At 40.5% G+C, this 17,495-nt stretch overlaps 1 protein-coding gene and 1 non-coding gene across 5 annotated transcripts in view; one reads left to right on the forward strand and one right to left on the reverse strand.

Annotated features, from left to right (window-relative positions):
- SYNJ1 (synaptojanin 1) overlaps positions 1–17,495 on the forward strand; it is a 94,603-nt gene that overhangs the window by 56,334 nt on the left and 20,774 nt on the right. For all 4 annotated transcript variants that reach the window (XM_068980406.1, XM_068980415.1, XM_068980421.1 and 1 more), the window contains 9 exons: positions 1,315–1,399; positions 4,453–4,593; positions 5,637–5,829; positions 6,064–6,222; positions 7,368–7,524; positions 8,109–8,226; positions 8,326–8,541; positions 12,038–12,116; positions 14,455–14,617. In XM_068980406.1, coding sequence (XP_068836507.1) covers positions 1,315–1,399; positions 4,453–4,593; positions 5,637–5,829; positions 6,064–6,222; positions 7,368–7,524; positions 8,109–8,226; positions 8,326–8,541; positions 12,038–12,116; positions 14,455–14,617 — 1,311 coding nt within the window. The remainder of the gene's footprint in view (positions 1–1,314; positions 1,400–4,452; positions 4,594–5,636; positions 5,830–6,063; positions 6,223–7,367; positions 7,525–8,108; positions 8,227–8,325; positions 8,542–12,037; positions 12,117–14,454; positions 14,618–17,495) is intronic.
- On the reverse strand, positions 15,821–15,893 carry TRNAG-CCC (transfer RNA glycine (anticodon CCC)). Its single transcript has one exon. It is a non-coding gene; the product is annotated as a tRNA-Gly (tRNA).

Here is a 17,495-nt window from a genome sequence, read left to right on the forward strand (position 1 = left end):
TTAGTTGCCTTTAATCAGTCACACCTTAAACCCTGGGAATTTCCCTAAACTTTTACTAAAATGCCGCTTTTCATTTACATTGAACCGAACTTGAAATTGTAGCTGTAGTATTAATAGTAATAAAAATAATAAAATAATAGCTAACACTACTGTTATGAGTACTTGACATCTATTCATTTAATCATTATAACAGACCTGATACATAGTCACTATTAGTATTTCAGTTTCCCAGATGAGGAAACTGAGACACAGGAAGAGAAGTGACCTGCCCAACATCATGCAGCTAGCAGTGACAGAGCCAGGATTTAGGGATGGACATCTGGCAGTTTGGTTGTGGAGTTGTGCCACACTGCACTTTGTGTGTGAACTTGGGCAAGTTGCTTAGATTTTCCAGAGCCTCAGTTTCCTGTCTGTAAATAACAGGCAGATGTAATCTGTCTCATAAGGTATGTGTAGTAAGAGAGAAGATTCACATGTAAGCCTTGCACATAACAGCAGTCAGTAAACACTTAAAAATTTTTATTCCTCAGTGTTTGTTCATAGTATTTATAAGCTCTTATTTATAAGCTCTTTCGCGAGCTATTTGTCCCATTTCTGAACGCTTGGGCCACCCAGACTGCCCTGGGCTTGCTTATCTAAAGCAGCTCTGTTCTTGGGTCAGCCATGGGAGAGCTAGTGGCTAGAAGAGAGGGGTTGGTCTGAAGCCCTGACTTCCCATTTTCCTAGATTGCTTCTACCTAGGAGTTTCCAAATTAAAGTGTAAAATTCCCTCTCAGCTGTTTTCTCTAATTTGAGTTGGTTACTCACCCACCTTATTGTTTGTGCTCTTTCTGAAAAATTTCTTGGTGGCTAAAGAAGGAGGGGATTTATGTATGCTTAGGGTTGATTTGCATTGTACAGCAGAAACCAATACAACATTGTAAAGCAATTATCCTCCAATTAAAAATAAATAATTTAAAAAATTTTAATTATCCATTTGGATTCACCTTTTAGCCTTTGAGAAGTGGCGTGTTTCTCTGCTGTCCATGGTTCAAACTTTGGCAAGAGTTCTTTCAAAAATGATTTCTGAAAGGACTTAAGAATCTTCAAGAATAATAGTCTTCAAGAAAAGCAAACTTAGGTCACCTAAATAGAAATTGAAAGTAACTTTGTCCCTCTCATGGTTTTTTGCCTTTAATTTGCTTTTGGTTAAACTTGAAACACAAAAATGGACTTGTATGAGATCTGATGTTCATCTTAGTTCTGTTGGGGTAGGGAAGTTGCCATTTAACTAAGGCCATCTTTTAAAAGCCTTTCTTGGATGCTTAATTTTAGATAAAAGAAGTAAACCAATGGATATATTTGCAATTGGTTTTGAGGAAATGGTGGAATTGAATGCTGGAAACATTGTGAATGCAAGGTAAGCCAGCCAGGTAACACAAAGGGAAACTTTCTAGGTGATGAACATGGGGGACAGGTAACTAAGTACTTATTACAAGCATAGATAAAGATAATATATGTGAAGATGCTTTTTAAACTGTAATTCAAATAATAGTTCTCAAACTTTTTGGTTTCAGGTCTTTCTACACTCTTAAAAATGTTGAAAATCTTAAAAAACCTTTTATTTATGTGGTTTTATCTCTTGATACATTATCACATTAGAAATTAGAGACAAAATTTTTTAAACATTCAGTTCATTTAAAAATAACAATAATAAACTCATTACATGTTACCATAAGTAACACATTTTTTTTTCTGAAAAGTAACTATTTTCCAAAACAAAAATTTACTAAGAAGGATGGCATCAATTGATAGTTTACAAATCTGTTTAGTCTGGTTTAAGATGGCTGGGTTCTCACATCTGCCTCTGCATTAGTCTGTTGCAGTATGTTGTTTGATTGAAATATATGAAAAAAATCACATAAATATGCAGTTGGGAACCAAAATATTTTAATAACGTTTTTAACTTTTTTCTTCTCTGATAATACTCGGCAAATAGTCATTTTTAATGGTTAGTTACAGTGTAGAATCTGAAACCATCGTGATGAACTTTTTGTGCTCAGTTATACTAAAACATTGGTCTGTCTTTTACCTGCATATGATTTTGACACGTCATTCATTAGGCATTTGAAACATATTAGTAGTAAACTAATTATGTGTATCTTTCAGATCTTTCAGAATTATGTAGATCTTTCAGATTTTGATACATGTCATTATATAATATCAAAACATACTATTGGTTAATTTCAACACCAAAGTAATTTCATCTCTTTAGCAAATTCTTCAAGTATTGGGAAGCTTCAAGATCACAGTAGCAAATACAGGTTTATCAAAATTCCCCCTTTTCCTTCAAAATGTAAATTTTATTATTAGAAATATACACCATAGGTCATGTCCTTTGAAAACACATGCATGGTTGAAAACATGTTTGCCAGATAATCTAAACCTGAATAACCATAGTGTGTCTGTCACTATTTCTTCCAACTAAAAATTGTATTCTATAAAAAAAAGTGGCATTTCAGCTCTGACCTCAGACTTGAGTGCTTTTTTCTGAAACAGCCATCATGTATGTGTTCAGTGTGCAACAAAAGTGGTTGGTTTGTATTTTTCCATTCATTACACAGAATGTAAAAAGATGGGCCTCTAGGATTGAGCTTTGACAAAATTGGAAATGTTTACTGCTTCATCGGGATGTTCTTAGGTGAAATGGCTGTTTTAGCTTGCTGTTGGAGGTTCTGGGGGTTTCCCTGTTGGCTCAGACAGTAAAGAATCTGCCTGCAATGCAGGAAACCCAGGTTTGATCCCTGGTTTGAGAAGATCCCTTGGAGAAGGGAATGGCAACCCATTCTAGTATTTTTGCCTGGGAATTCCCATGGACAGAGGAGCCTGGAGGGCTGCAGTCCATGGAGTCTCAAAGAGTGGGATGCGTCTTGGGCACAAACTTATTACTCTGAAAATGTATAAAGAGAAAGACAAGCATTTTTCCTACCTTCTTTGTATAAACATGTTTCATAATAACTGAATAGTTGATAAAAGCTCTTCACAGAAGAATTCCAATTCATTACAAATGCTCATGGAATGCTGAAATTATGAAATCAACATGTTGTAACCTCTGTTGATGAGAAGGAAATGGCAGCCCACTCCAGTATTCATGCCTGGAGAATCCCATGGACAGAGGAGCCTGGCAGATTATGGTCCATGGGGTAGCAAAGAGTCAGACACAACTGAACCAACTTAGCACACAACCCCTGTTGAAATACTGGATCTAGGCAATGATCATCAGTTGATGTTAAAACCTTATAGAAGGATCAGTGAAGGAACTTCTTTACAAAGAGTTAATTGTCACAGTCTGAACAGCGTATTAGATGTAGTATCTCAGAGATTACATGCTTCCTGCTGTGATGCAAGACTGACTATACCACCATGAGGTTATTTTTGCCAAAACGAATCAATAAAATTGAATCATGTTTTTTTAGTTAGCAGTTTAAAACAAAGCTGACAGAAGTACAAAGTATCATGAAGACACATCAGGCAAATCCGGACTGTTAAACATCTTGCAGACAAATAACCCAGCTTCTTAAAACGTAAAGAGCATGAAAAAAGAGGATGGGACAAGCTGAGAGACAGTTAAAGACTGAGAGAGACTTGAGGAGGCAACAAGCACATGCAGTGTGTAGACCGTATTGGGACCTTGTTTTAAAGAAACCAACTATAAGAAACTTTTTTTTGTATATAACAGGGAAGTATAAATATAAGCTCAGTATTATATGATATTGAGGAAGTGTTAATATTTAAGTGTGATAATGGCCTTTTGATTACAGAAAAATAAAAATCCTGTTGCATTAGTGATGCTTAGTAAAGCATTTTTGGGTGAAATGGGTAATTTTTTCTCAGATTTGTCATAAGATATTCCAAGATTAGAGAAAGGGGTGGTGAGTTATGGAAGAAGAAAGATTGGCAAAATGTGGATAATTGTTGAAGCTGGTTAATGGGTATATGGTGGTTTATTTTATGCTTATCTTTTTTGTATATGTTTAAAATTTTCCATAATAAGTTTTTAAAGAGATATTATAATCCATAGAAATAAGAAAAAGGGGAAAAATGTATCTGGAAGCATGTTCTTCTCTGTTATCCTAATGAATAATTAAAGAGAAAATAAAGTGTACAAGCTTGAGATTACTCACACAGTGAGCACTTACTTAATAAGAAAGCTCAAATTTTCTCTGTAAGGGAGACAAAGGATAGACTTTTGATGTGTGATGTTCTTTTGGCTCAGTTTTTGGTTTTCCTTTTTTAAAGGAGACAAAAACACCCAGCCCGCATAAAGATTTCACTGTTGGTGTGGATTTCGTGATGTCGCTAATTTTATAAAATTTGGGCATATGAAGGTATAATTGATAACTGTCCTACAGAAATAGGCTGTATTACTGTCACTGTCTTTTTGAAGATTCCCTTGTTAATATTTTCTGGTAGCACAACAAATCAGAAGCTCTGGGCTGTGGAACTTCAGAAGACCATCTCCAGAGACAACAAGTATGTGCTGCTGGCCTCTGAGCAGTTGGTGGGCGTCTGTCTGTTTGTTTTTATCAGACCACAGCACGCTCCCTTCATCAGGTGAGTAGACAGATGGCTCTCCTAAGGCTGCCTCCTAACACCAGATAACCAAAAGGCCTGGTGTATTTGTGGCTTCAGAGAAACACTGACGCATGGTTCTTTTTTCTGAATATTCTTTTTTTTTTTTAATTGAAGTGTAATTGATATATATGGACTTCCCAGGTGGCTCAGTGGTAAAGAATCCACCTGCCAATGCAGGAGACACAGGAGACAAGGGTTCAGTCAAGGGGTCGGGAAGATCCTCTGGAGAAGGAAATAATAACCCAATCCAGTATTCTTCCTTGGGAAATTCCATGGACAGAGGAGCCTGGAGGGCTACAGTCCTTGGGGTCGCAAAGAGTCGGACACGACTGAGCATGAACATGCATGATGGGTGTTAGTTGATTTAAATTGTGTTAGTTTCAAGTGTACAACAAAGTGACTCAGTTATATATTTGTGTGTGTGTGTGTGAGTGTATATATTCTTATATATATATATTATTTTTCAGATTCTTTTCCATTATAGGTTATTACAAAAAATTAAGTATAGTTCTCTATGCTATATAGTAGCTCTTTGTTGGTTATTCATTCTACATGCCCTCTCACTCGCACCTTCCCTTTGGTAACCGTAAGTTTGTTTTCTATGTCTGTGGGTCTGTTTCTGTCTTGTAAATAAGTTCATCTGTATCGCTAAGTAGTATTCCATTATATTTACTTACCACATCTTTATTCATTCATCTGTCAGTGGACACCTAGGTTGTTTCCTTGTCTTGATACTGTGAATGGTGCTGCAGTGAACATTGGGGTGCCTGTGTTTTTTCAAATTATAGTTTTCTCCGGATATATCCCCAGGAGTGGAATCCCTGGATCATATGGTAACTCTTGTTTAAATATGTTCTTGATTAAAGAATTGCTAATAGTTTCTCTCCACTATTTCACAGGCTTCCCCTACAAAGTGCCCATGATGTATAGTGCTGTAATTATGTAATAGACATTCCTCATTTCTTACACACGCAGAACTATTGAAATTTCTGATCTTTGATTTCGAATTCTTCCTTTTAAAGGGATGTTGCGGTTGATACTGTGAAAACTGGAATGGGAGGCGCAACTGGAAATAAGGGAGCAGTTGCAATACGAATGCTGTTCCACACCACAAGCCTCTGCTTTGTCTGCAGCCACTTCGCTGCAGGACAATCCCAAGTCAAAGAACGAAATGATGATTTTGTAGAAATAGCACGGAAGTTGAGTTTTCCAATGGTAAACTCTTGCTGCTTGTTTTCGAAAAGGAAGCTTTGAACGTATTTCAGTTCACCCCATATTCTGTATCAGGTTTTGAAAAGTTGGAATAACTCCTAGAAATGTCAGCAAATAGATATCTGCTTGTGTTATTACTGTGGGGTTAAATAAATCGAACCTGGCAGGGGTAAGGCAAAGAAGAAGTTGTAAAACATTTTGTGAATTGATTGTCTGAAACTCTGTCTGTGCTTCCAGGGAAGGCTGCTCTTCTCCCATGACTATGTGTTTTGGTGTGGCGATTTCAACTACCGAATCGATCTCCCTAATGAGGAAGTGAAAGAGCTTATCAAACAGCAAAACTGGGATTCTCTTATCGCAGGAGATCAGCTTATCAATCAGAAAAATGCTGGACAGGTATATATATACCTAAGATACTTGCATTGGGAAGAAGAGCATGTCTGACTATGAAAACATGCTTTCCTTTTTTTTTAACAATCTCTTGGTGTCTATACTTAATAAGTATGTGCTAAGTCACTTCAGTCATGTCCTTCTCTTTGTGATGCTATGGACTGTAGCCCACCAGGCTCCTCTGTCCATGGGATTCTCCAGGCAAGAATGCTCGAGTGGGTTGTCATGCCCTTCTCCTGGGAATTTTCCAGACCCAGAGATCAAACCTGGGTCTGTTATGTTTCCTGCTTTGGCTGATGCGTTCTTTACACTAGCACCACCCAGGGACCTTTACTAAGTATATATATCTATAGTTTAACAGATAGAAAATTGCCTTCTCTTTTTAAAAAAAGGAAATGGAAAGGAAAACTTATAATAATTTCCAGGAGGAAAAGTATATCATATCTCTATAAAATTCACTTTCAAGTAGAAGAATATACTTTTTTTCTTTCAGTAGTAGCAAATTTAAGATCTTACTCATCAAGGCTACTGCTGTTTGGCTCTTAAGATCTTATGGTAGTCTACTTTAATTTTTTGTTATTTATTTATGGCCATGCTGTGTGACTTCTGGGATCTTAGTTCCCTGACCAGGGATCGAACCTGCACCTTGCCCTGCATTGGAAGCGCAGGCTCTTAACCACTGGACTGCCAGAGAAGTCCCTGGAAGAATTTATTTTAAAAAAATGTTTAGGAAGAGGTGATTGAGGCCACTTGATATATAGTAGCTTTCTGGTCATTAGACTTAAAATCTGATGGATACCATGTAACTTTCTTAGGCCTCAGTTCCTCTTGAGAATAAGACATCACACAATGTGATTTCCAAAATCCCATGCAGTTCTAAACGTTTGATCCTGCTCACAAGTCTGGTGGAATTTCATCATTCAAGTTTTTGTACTTTGTTTACTCAGACATCAAGTGAGTGAGATGATAAACCCCACGTCATAGGTCATTTTGCCTTAAGCTCTGTTCCATTCAGTTAGAAGTGTTCCTCAAAGGAACGTAGATTTCATGAGTCTCTAGCACATGATAGACATTTAGTGCATAACTGCCTGAATGAAAACAGAGTGTTTTTGCCTTTTTGGAATAACTTCCTTTATGTATGTTTATTTTAGATTTTTAGAGGATTTTTAGAAGGAAAAGTGACCTTTGCTCCAACGTATAAATATGACTTGTTTTCTGATGACTACGACACTAGTGAAAAGTGCCGCACCCCTGCATGGACAGACCGTGTCCTCTGGAGAAGACGGAAATGGCCTTTTGATAGATCAGGTGGACATCTTCATTTAAATAAGTCAATGCAAATTTTACAAGGAAGAGGGGAATGATATAAGTACCAAATAAGGCCAAGAGGACTACATTTTTTTTCTCAGCCTAGGTTATCTAGAATAAAATAAATACAATTTACATATAAAACTAAAAAAAAATCTCAGACCTGCTTATAATAAATACTTTGATTTTTCAGTCTGTTTTCTTTCAGTGAAATAGTGTCATATAAAGAAAAGCAAGGGAAAACATTTTATGCAATTAATAACTGAATACTAAGTAAGATTTCTAACTGGAATGACTCAAGTGGTTTTGCAAATATTTTGAACTGCTGCTTGTCTGTTCAATTATTTATAAAACTCTGATCATGAAGTCTCAGAAGTAAAGGCTCATCTTAGTTTTAACTAAGTAAAGCATAATATGATGACCTCACCAAAAAACCCTGACTTAACGGAGTCTAGACTTCATGCCCATTAGCAAGTGTCTGGTGTCCCAGCCTCAGGCAACTGAAGCTAGTGAAATGAAGGAGCTCCATGTGGTCTGTCATGCTCAGGTGACTTCTCCTGTGTTCTGTTTTATTCTGACTGCAGCTGAAGATTTGGATCTCCTAAATGCTAGTTTTCAAGATGAAAGCAAAATCCTCTATACATGGACTCCTGGCACTTTGCTGCACTACGGAAGGGCCGAGCTGAAGACTTCTGACCATAGGTTTAAGCAATCTCCGTATTTCTAATCGCGCTTGAAGTTTATTTGAAATACGTCATTTCTGTAATATTCCTAACATGTCTCCCTTCCTTTATACTGAAGGCCTGTCGTTGCCCTGATTGATATTGATATATTTGAAGTTGAAGCTGAAGAGAGGCAAAACATTTATAAAGAAGTAATCGCAGTTCAGGGTCCACCAGATGGTACCGTGTTAGTCTCAATCAAAAGCTCTTTACCAGAAAATAATTTTTTCAACGATGCTTTGATTGATGAGCTTTTACAGCAGTTTACAAATTTTGGTGAAGTTATACTCATAAGGTGAGTAATGTAAAAAAAAAAGCAACTCATGATTCACAAATAATATCTTCTGTATTAAAAGTTACCTTACTTAGTATTTGACTAGAATGTGAGTATTTGTGGAAATTCCCTGGTAGCTCAGTCAGTAAAGAATCTGCTTGCAGCCCAGAGACCTGGCTTCAATCCCTGGGTTGGGAAGATCCCCTGGACAAGGAAATGGAAACCCTCTCCAGTATTCTTGCCTGGAAAATCCCATGGACAGAGGAGACAGGCAGGCTAATCCATGGGGTTGCAATTGTCACACATGACTTAGTAAGTAAACCACCATGAATATTTGTATCTTCTAACTAAAAGAAAATCATGCTATAGAAATATTATTCAAAGAACCCATGGGTTTTGAAACTGGACTCTCTACTTAGAAAATTTAAAGTTACAGAGAAGGCAATGGCAACCCACTCCAGTACTCTTGCCTGGAAAATCCCATGGATGGAGGAGCCTGGTAGGCTGCAGTCCATGGGGTCGCTAGGAGTTGGACCCGATTGAGCAATGTCACTTTCACTTTTCACTTTCATGCATTGGAAAAGGAAATGGCAACCCACTCCAGTGTTCCTGCCTGGAGAATCCCAGGGATGGGGAGCCTGGTGGGCTGCCGTCTATGGGGTCGCACAGAGTCGGACACGACTGAAGTGACTTAGCAGCAGCAGCAGCAGTGAAACTTTAGGTGAACAACTGATGACAAAATACGTGCACATTTACATATGTCCTCTCAAGACTCCTATACACTGTAACATGGAAGCCCTGTGGAAAAGTGAATGTGGGATATTAGTATTTTAGTTTTTTGAGGAGAGACAGGAGTAAAGCAGGAGAAGGCAATGGCACCCCACTCCAGTACTCTTGCCTGGAAAATCCCATGGACGGAGGAGCCCGGTGGGCTGCAGTCCATGGGGTCGCGAAGAGTTGGACACAACTGAGCGACTTCACTTTCATTTTTGACTTTTATGCATTGGAGAAGGAAATAGCAACCCACTCCAGTGTTCTTGGGTAGAGAATCCCAGGGACAGGGGAGCCTGGTGGGCTGCCGTCTATGAGGTCGCACAGAGTCAGACATGACTGAAGCGACTTAGCAGCAGCAGCAGGAGTAAAGCAGGATGACTTTTCTGCCCTCCGTTTAAGACATCAGATGTTCTCTGCAATTTTAAGTGATTTGATTTCCATCTGGTGGAGGAGCAGTGCTGCCAGGCAAACAGTTAGGAGTTATCCTTCCCTGTCTTGGTTTCTGGCATTGACTTAACCATCTGCCTTTTGCAGAACTAGATGCCTCTTGCATTGTTGAAAAAAATGTTCTCTTCCCAGTGTACAGCAGCTTTGACAAACTGAATAACATGTGTTTGAATTTCATAGGGAAGAGGTACTATTAAATTCCTTTCTGTGCTGTTTTATGTGTTTATTGAGGGATGTTTTATAGCTGTTGAGTGGGCAAGTCTCTATACTGGGTGCTCTGGCAGACAGAGGAGAAATTGAAGATTCAGTTCCTATTTTAAATTTAAGAATGATAAGCGTGTGTATAATGGCTTCCTTAGGTGTTTACCAGAACAGCCCACAGAATGAAAATGGCTTGGTTTCTTGCAGGGTGAGAAGCTTGCCTGAGAAGCCTCCTCTCCTTTCTCAGAGTAAATGGGCAAATAGAGAAGAAATTATATTTAGACTTACCTCAAATTGTTTGACAAAGATCTACCCCACAGGTTTAAAATGAAACAAAAAATCTCTAGAGATCTTAAGACTCCAGCAAGTACATGGTGAAATTTCCCAGTGACAGTAAGCATTACCAAGTACAGAAATGCCAAACCACTGGGAACATCACATGGACTGTGTGAGTGGGCAGCACAGAAGCAGATAAGTGTTCCTGGGAGCAAGTGTAAACTCTTGCTGAGAGTTTACAATACTTCTTCCAATAATAAGAAGCATTTTGAGGAAAGCTTTTGGTTGCAATTTAACACTGTCAGGAGAGTGGGTAATTTTCCTTGGTTTTATGTCGTCACAACAAAAATTTGAGGTGATGGACATTAAAGCCCTTGGCACATCACAGCTCTCGGATAGTGTTACAGCTCCCTCGGTTTTATTTAGAAAATAAAGAAGGTACATCCTCGAGGCATGAGAGCATGCCGACCCAAAAGAAGGGACGAGAAAAGAGAGAGCGAGCGCTCTCTCTGGGTAAGAGAGAACCCAGAGTGTACATAAGGGATGAACGACTGACGCAGGGATAGGACCTTCCTGCCTTTTTTCTAGTCTGTAAAGAGCATGGTGTTATTAGGTAGTTAAGAATAGGAAACAGGAGTCCAGAATGGTGGTGACTAAAAAGGGAAAAGCCCTCGAAAATAGGACAAAAGAAGGTCCGAGGACTGGAGTGAGGACCTCAGGTAGAACAAATAGCGCTCCCGGCTAGCCCCGTTTACGTAGGGCAGGCCCAGAGGGAGAAAGAAACACATGAAAAGAGAAGCCAAAGGGCCGGGAGTCTCTCCCGCGTGTGCACGCTCGTCTCTCTCTCGCTCGCTCTCTCTTTTCTCGTCCTGTCTTTTGGGTCGGCATGCCTTCATGCCTCGAGGGTGCATCCTCCTTTATTTTCTAAATAAAACTGTGGGAGCTGTAACAGTGTGTGAGAGCTGTGATGCACCAAGGGCTTTAATGTCCATCACCTCAAATTTTTGTTGTGTCGAGACAGAACCAAGGAAAATTACCCACTCCCCTGACAGTATTAAACTGCAACCAAAAGCTTTCCCCAAAATGCTTGTTATCATTGGAAAAAGTATTGGTAACAGAACAAGTACTGGTAACAAAATAAGGGTAATGTTATCCTGACATAAAGAAAAACCATGTGGTACCTCCTCACTTAGAATATTCTGATTGTTCCACCCTAAGACCACCAAGGTAGAACAGACAGGGGAGACACTGAAAGTTAAGGAGGACAGGAATCCTGTCCCCTGTCACCTGTAGGCTAGACTGATCATCACCTTCAGCTCTAGAATAAGCCAACTGTTAGGGAATGACTGAAGTCACATATGCAAATTATATGTAAATAAGATTTCCTGGAAATGTAGATGGGGCAGGCTACTTGCATTAATTGGGGGGAAAGTCTAGAATGCTTCTGTCCTATTGAGTAAAAATAGGAAAAAAGTACGACACACATTTGGAGTTCCACAGATCCATTCCTTCTGACAGACGGTAACACTGTATTGGGTTGACGAAAAATGTCGTTTGGATTTCTCCATACCTTCTGGGGGCGGGGGGGGGACCCAAATGAACTTTTTGGCCAACCCAGTATCTAAAGGAATTTGAATGCTTTTAGGGAAAGAGTGCCTCCTCCAGGTCACCGCTGGCCCTACCGCTCCCAGGCTTGTATTTTTGCTTCCTGGCCTCTGTAAGTCCTTGCTGATTAGTAATCATTGGACGAGTTGTTGGGCTGGTTATATCTGAGGTATTCATTACGTCTTTTTATTGTTTGTTTTTCTCTTCCTTAAAGATTTGTGGAAGATAAAATGTGGGTTACGTTTTTAGAGGGAAGCTCTGCCTTGAGTGTTCTGAACCTGAATGGGAAAGAGGTAAAGTAGCATTTGTTGAATCTAAACCATTCAGTGATTTAGTGTCTGAGGTATTTTTAAGATACATGCTGTAAATTATATAAACATGTTTCGAATATTTAGTTGCATGATGCCTCGGATTACCTAACATCCAACATCCTAATTATTTTTTAACTTTGACAGTCTGAAAAACTAGAAGTAGTATGTCACTTCTGTGTTAAGATTTCAATGGAGAGTTTTTCAATTAACTGGTCATTTCATACTTCTCTGGCAAGCTGTTTATGACCTTAGCCTGTGTTCCCCCGGGGTATTCATCTTCTGAAGCTCCCTTGATGTTAATTCCTTTTCATAATGTGCTGTACTTGTTCTTCCCAGTTCATCTTGTGACTTTGTTGTTTCACCATGTAGAAATTACTGATTTTTTAATTTAATTCTGCCTTTAACATCTTAAGCTTTTCCTTCTCCCGTGGTGTCATTAATATTTAAGAGCAGCTCTCAATTTGCCATTCCTTGTCAGCTCGTACTCCTTTTTAGAATCTTTCTTTTGTCTTTCCCCTGGTAATTTTCCTTGTTTAGTTTTTTTCCTCCCTTCTTTTTCAGCTCTGTCTCTCACCCTCAAGTCTGTGTTACACTTTTAGAAAGTACCCACCCTTAGCTCCCTTAAAAGATTTTCAAAATTCTGAAAAATTAATGTTTCTAGAGAACACTTTGAAAGTCAGACATTTCCAAACCTCTCCTCTGTCTTTGTTATTACAGTTGTTTCAGCCCATATCTTCTAGATGCAAGCAGATCGATAGGAACTCTTCCATTTCAGGGGAGAATCTGGGAAAAGTACAGTGTAAGCAGAGAAAACCTAAAGGATAACCTTCTTGAGTATTTTTTTCCAGCATCTAATTTCTTCCTTTTCATTTGGTTCTGATCTCTGCCAAGAGAATATTCTTGATGAAGTGCATCTTAAGTGGCCATGATAGTGACTGAGGCTTAAGAAGACTTGTTAGTATTCTTTGGTGAATGCATAACAAAGGTTGTTGACTTAAAAAAATAAATGGTCCATGAAGCCTATTGCCTAGTTCTGACTTCAAACCTCAGCATGGATGCTAAATTCCTATTAAACACGACTGTGCGGTTCAAGCCAGCAGCTGTCAGCCTTTCCAGACTGTGCCATGAAAGAATTCTGATGTCAGTAGCATTTAAGGAAAGTATTTTTAATGTGACAGGACAATGTAACTTGATTATAATACATTGATTGTTTTAGACTATACCTTTGTCTAAAAGCTTCTCAACTTTTTAGGAATAGCAGTGTGCCAGTTTCACAGATACCAGGCTTGGTGTTTTCAGAATGGTTAATTTTTGTTGGATTTAAAATGATCTTAGATTCTCTTAAGTATGCTTGTGACATTTGAAACGCTGAAAAGTCTAAATGAACGAGAAAGTATTTTAAGAGTTTTCTGTCATTTCTTTGATTGTCTCATGTGGAAACAATTAATCTGTGGATCAAAATCAAAAGAAGTATAAATTTATGTAGCAGAGTTGTCAGTGAATTTAGATCTGGCATCGGAGAAGGTAATGGCAGCCCACTCCATTACTCTCGCCTGGAGAATTCCATGGACGGAGGAGCCTGGTGGGCTGCAGTCCATGGGGTCGCTAAGAGTCGGACACAACTGAGCGACTTCACTTTCACTTTTCACTTTCATGCGTTGGAGAAGGAAGTGGCAACCCATTCCAGGGTTCTTGCCTGGAGAATCCTAGGGATGTGGGAGCCTGGTGGGCTGTCTATGGGGTCACACAGAGTCGGACATGACTGAAGTGACTCAGCAGTGGCAGCAACCGGGAAAGATATTTACTGCAGCAAAGAAAACTTAAATTTGTGTGCATCCTAGAAAAGAAGACCTGAGATTAGCAGCAGTAGGCTGTTTTGTTTTGGCCACACTGTGTGGCCAAATCTCAGTTCTGAGGTTGAGGATTCAACCTGGACCATGGCAGTGCTGGCATCACCAACTCAAGGGTCATGAGTTTGAGCAAACTCCAAGAGATAGTGACGGACAGAGAAGCCTGGCATGCTGCAGTCCATATGGTCGCAAAGAGATGCACATGACCTAGCAACTGAACAACAGCAATGACAGAAAGCCTGGAGTCCTAACCACTAGGCCACCAGGAAACTCCCTAACAGGTTTTTAAAGGGAGGCTTGGGGACATTTGAAACTAGGTGACAATACAGTATCTGTGAAATGATTGTGTTGAATAAATCTAGCTGAGTTAAGCCTATACTATTGTTATAAATTAAACAGACACTTTATTCCAAGATATTTAATTTTCATTCCAATGAATTTTTAATTTTGTATCTCTTTTACTCAACCAGTTACTGGGTAGGACTATAACAATTACTTTAAAAAGTCCAGACTGGATCAAAACTTTGGAAGAAGAAATGAGCTTAGAGAAAATCAACATCCCCTTGCCATCATCAACCAGCTCCACCCTCCTAGGTGAAGACGCGGAGGTCACGGCCGACTTCGATATGGAAGGTCTGCTCATGGAACACATTGACTTCTATCCTTCTAGACAGGTTTCCTTCCCATCAGCAGTCTCAGTCTCCAAATTTATCCTTCTCTTTCTTCTTGTAACACCCAGAGAAGTAGTAATCAGATTTGGTTTACATCGTATTGTGTGTTTTTTGGTTGATACTCAGACTTCAGATGTGTGTGCCCTTCTGCCATACAAAGGTCAAGACCTTTACAATAGTTGGTTTACGTCCTTGTGTGATAAAAGCACAAAGTGGTGTTTTTGGTGTGTGGTTTGGTCCCACTGATTGTAGTTGAAATAGAAGAGTAGGAGCTCTGTGCAGAAATGAGCTCAAAATATTTACAACCAAAGAGGATATATTTCAAAGTCATTTTTAAAAAATTCTTAAAGTGGCTGGGAACACATTTGAAACTGAACCCACTCATGTAGATGTAATCATCTCAAGTTTAAGAGTTGGGCCAGGTTATCTTAATATAATAATTTCCTTAAATGTGATTAAGGAATGTGTTTGCTTTTTAATGCTGTATCTGCTATATTATTTTAATGTATTTTCCACTAAAATGCATACCTTAGTTTATAAAAGGGCAGTATATCATATTGTGATGTCCTGTACCTCTAGGTAACACATTTAAGAGTTGAACACCTTAGAAGATCAGCTTGTTTTCACATTTCTCTATTCATTTGTTTGCTTAGTCCGCACATTTATGCAGCACCTTTTATATGCCAGTTACATGCTAAGTGCTGGAAATTCAACAGATGGCATCCTTGCCGTCCCTAAAGTCACAGCTCAGTGGGTGTTACATATAAGTAAGCAGACAGTGCCATCAACACACTCGTGAACGGTGCTGCTGTAGTTCTTGGGGCAGTCGCCTAACTTAGAGTTGGACAGTTAGGAGAATATACCCAGAGAAGTTGAAATTGAAAATCTGAAGACTGAGATTCAGATTAAAGAGGATAGACAGACATGAACCAGGAAGAAGGAACGTGCAGAGACCTCAGGGGACAAAAGGATCTAAGTAGACGATGCAGATATGCTTGTGCAAGAGGAAGGGAAGAAAGAGCAGGAAGAGGACTGGGCGTGGATGGAAGGTGAATTTCTTTTCTGTTTTGTTTGAAGTATTTATTTATTTGGCTGCACTCGGTCTTAGTTGGAGCATGCAGGATCTGTAGCATGCAGACTCTTGGTTGTGACATGTGGGATCTGGTTCCCTGACCAGGGATCGAACCTGGGCCCCCTGCGTTGGGAGCACGGAGTCTTAGCCACTGGACCAGCAGGGAATCCTGAGTTTGGTTTTGAATGTGTTGAAGTTGAGGCATCTGTTGGGTGCATCGGCTCCAGAAGTAGGCTGTGGGCATGTGGGCCTGGCACTCAGCAGAGAGCCCGGAGCTTTGATGATAGGTAAGGCCCTGCATTTGGATTTGCTTGGCCAGAAACCTGATACAGAGATGGGAGAGGACTTCCTGGGATGGAACCGAAACGCAGACTTTGAAGGACAGGCAGAAGAAGGCGGCCCATAAAAGAAAAAGCAGAAGGAACGACTAGAAATGTCAGAGAGCCAGGAGAATATAGCACTTCAAGACCAAATGAAGAAAAGATGATAAGGAGAAGTGATCTATAGCGTCCTCTGTCACAGGGCGAGAAGTGAGCGCCACATCTTGCCCTTTGGGCTTGGAACCAGGGGAGGAAGCTGTTGGTGACATTCAGGAGAGTGATTTCAGTGGAGTGAAGAAGCCAGATGGTGGTAAATCGGGGTGTGGATGGAAGACGAGCAAGTGCAGAATGTGCCTGTGGACAACTCTCGACAGAAATGTGCCTGAGGCGGGAGAAAGAGAGATGAAGGCAGTTGCTCCCTGAAGTGTTGTTTTGAAGTGGAGACACTTGAGGAGCTTAATCCTGATGGAAAGGGCTGATGCTGCTGGGGAGGGGCAGGGCAACCAGTGGTGGGCAGAACCCCACCCTTTCCACCCATAGATATGGTTAGGCTACAGCTGGGGGGCAGGTTGTTGAAGAGAGGGGTTTCCATCTTAGGACTTCCCTTTTCTCTGTGAAGTTTAAGGAGGCGGGCAGCACACGGCTTTAGGAGGGTTGAGAAGGTTCAAGACAAAGCTCCTGGGAAGCAGTCAGATGGGGAGCCAGCCAGGAAACTGTGGGTTGGCCAGGAGGCCATGGGAGCCCAGATGAGGCTGAAACCACAGAGTTAACATGGCTGCAGTCCTCAGGACCACATGGTTGTCTGTCTGCAGCACCCAGCAGCCTGTCTGCACTCATGGAGAGTTTAGACTGCAGAATTGATGCCGGGGCGACAGAAGAATAGTGCAGGAGGGGACCGGCTGTGGCAAGGAACCAGAGGATGTGAAGACAGCTGCAAGGAGAGCTGCAAAATCCAGTAGGGGCTCAAAGAAGAGGGATCGAAGGCCTGGGTCCTGGTGAAGTCAGAAGTGGGGAAAGAGTAGCCAAGGGAAAGACTGAGAGGCTGGAAGGCGGTCAGATGGAAGTGTTTGAGTTTATTGCTTCAGAGGCACTGCGGTTCCAAGGGGCGTGAGTGTGGAGCAGAGGAGCACGCCAGCAGGGTGAAGCGTCAGGTTGGTGGGTTATCCACAGAGGCTTCAGTGTCACCCAGAAAGATGGCGGGGCCCAGCTTACCGTCTTGCTCTCTCCTTGGTCCTCAATGAATGGGTTCTAGTGACCGAAAGGGTGGAGGTGGGAGATTATGGCGGCAAACGGGTTGAGGGTGTTACACAAATTTTGGAAGGCACAGCCTCCAGAAATAAAGAGGCCTTTTTGTTCAGGGTTGGAAGATTAAAGTTTTGGAATTGGTGTCAGGTGGCATGGGGCTCCCTGACGCCACTTCCCGACCCTGTGGAAAACGGAGGTGAGGA

This window comes from Capricornis sumatraensis, chromosome 1 (genome assembly GCF_032405125.1).
Source record: "Capricornis sumatraensis isolate serow.1 chromosome 1, serow.2, whole genome shotgun sequence".
NCBI lineage: Eukaryota > Metazoa > Chordata > Mammalia > Artiodactyla > Bovidae > Capricornis > Capricornis sumatraensis.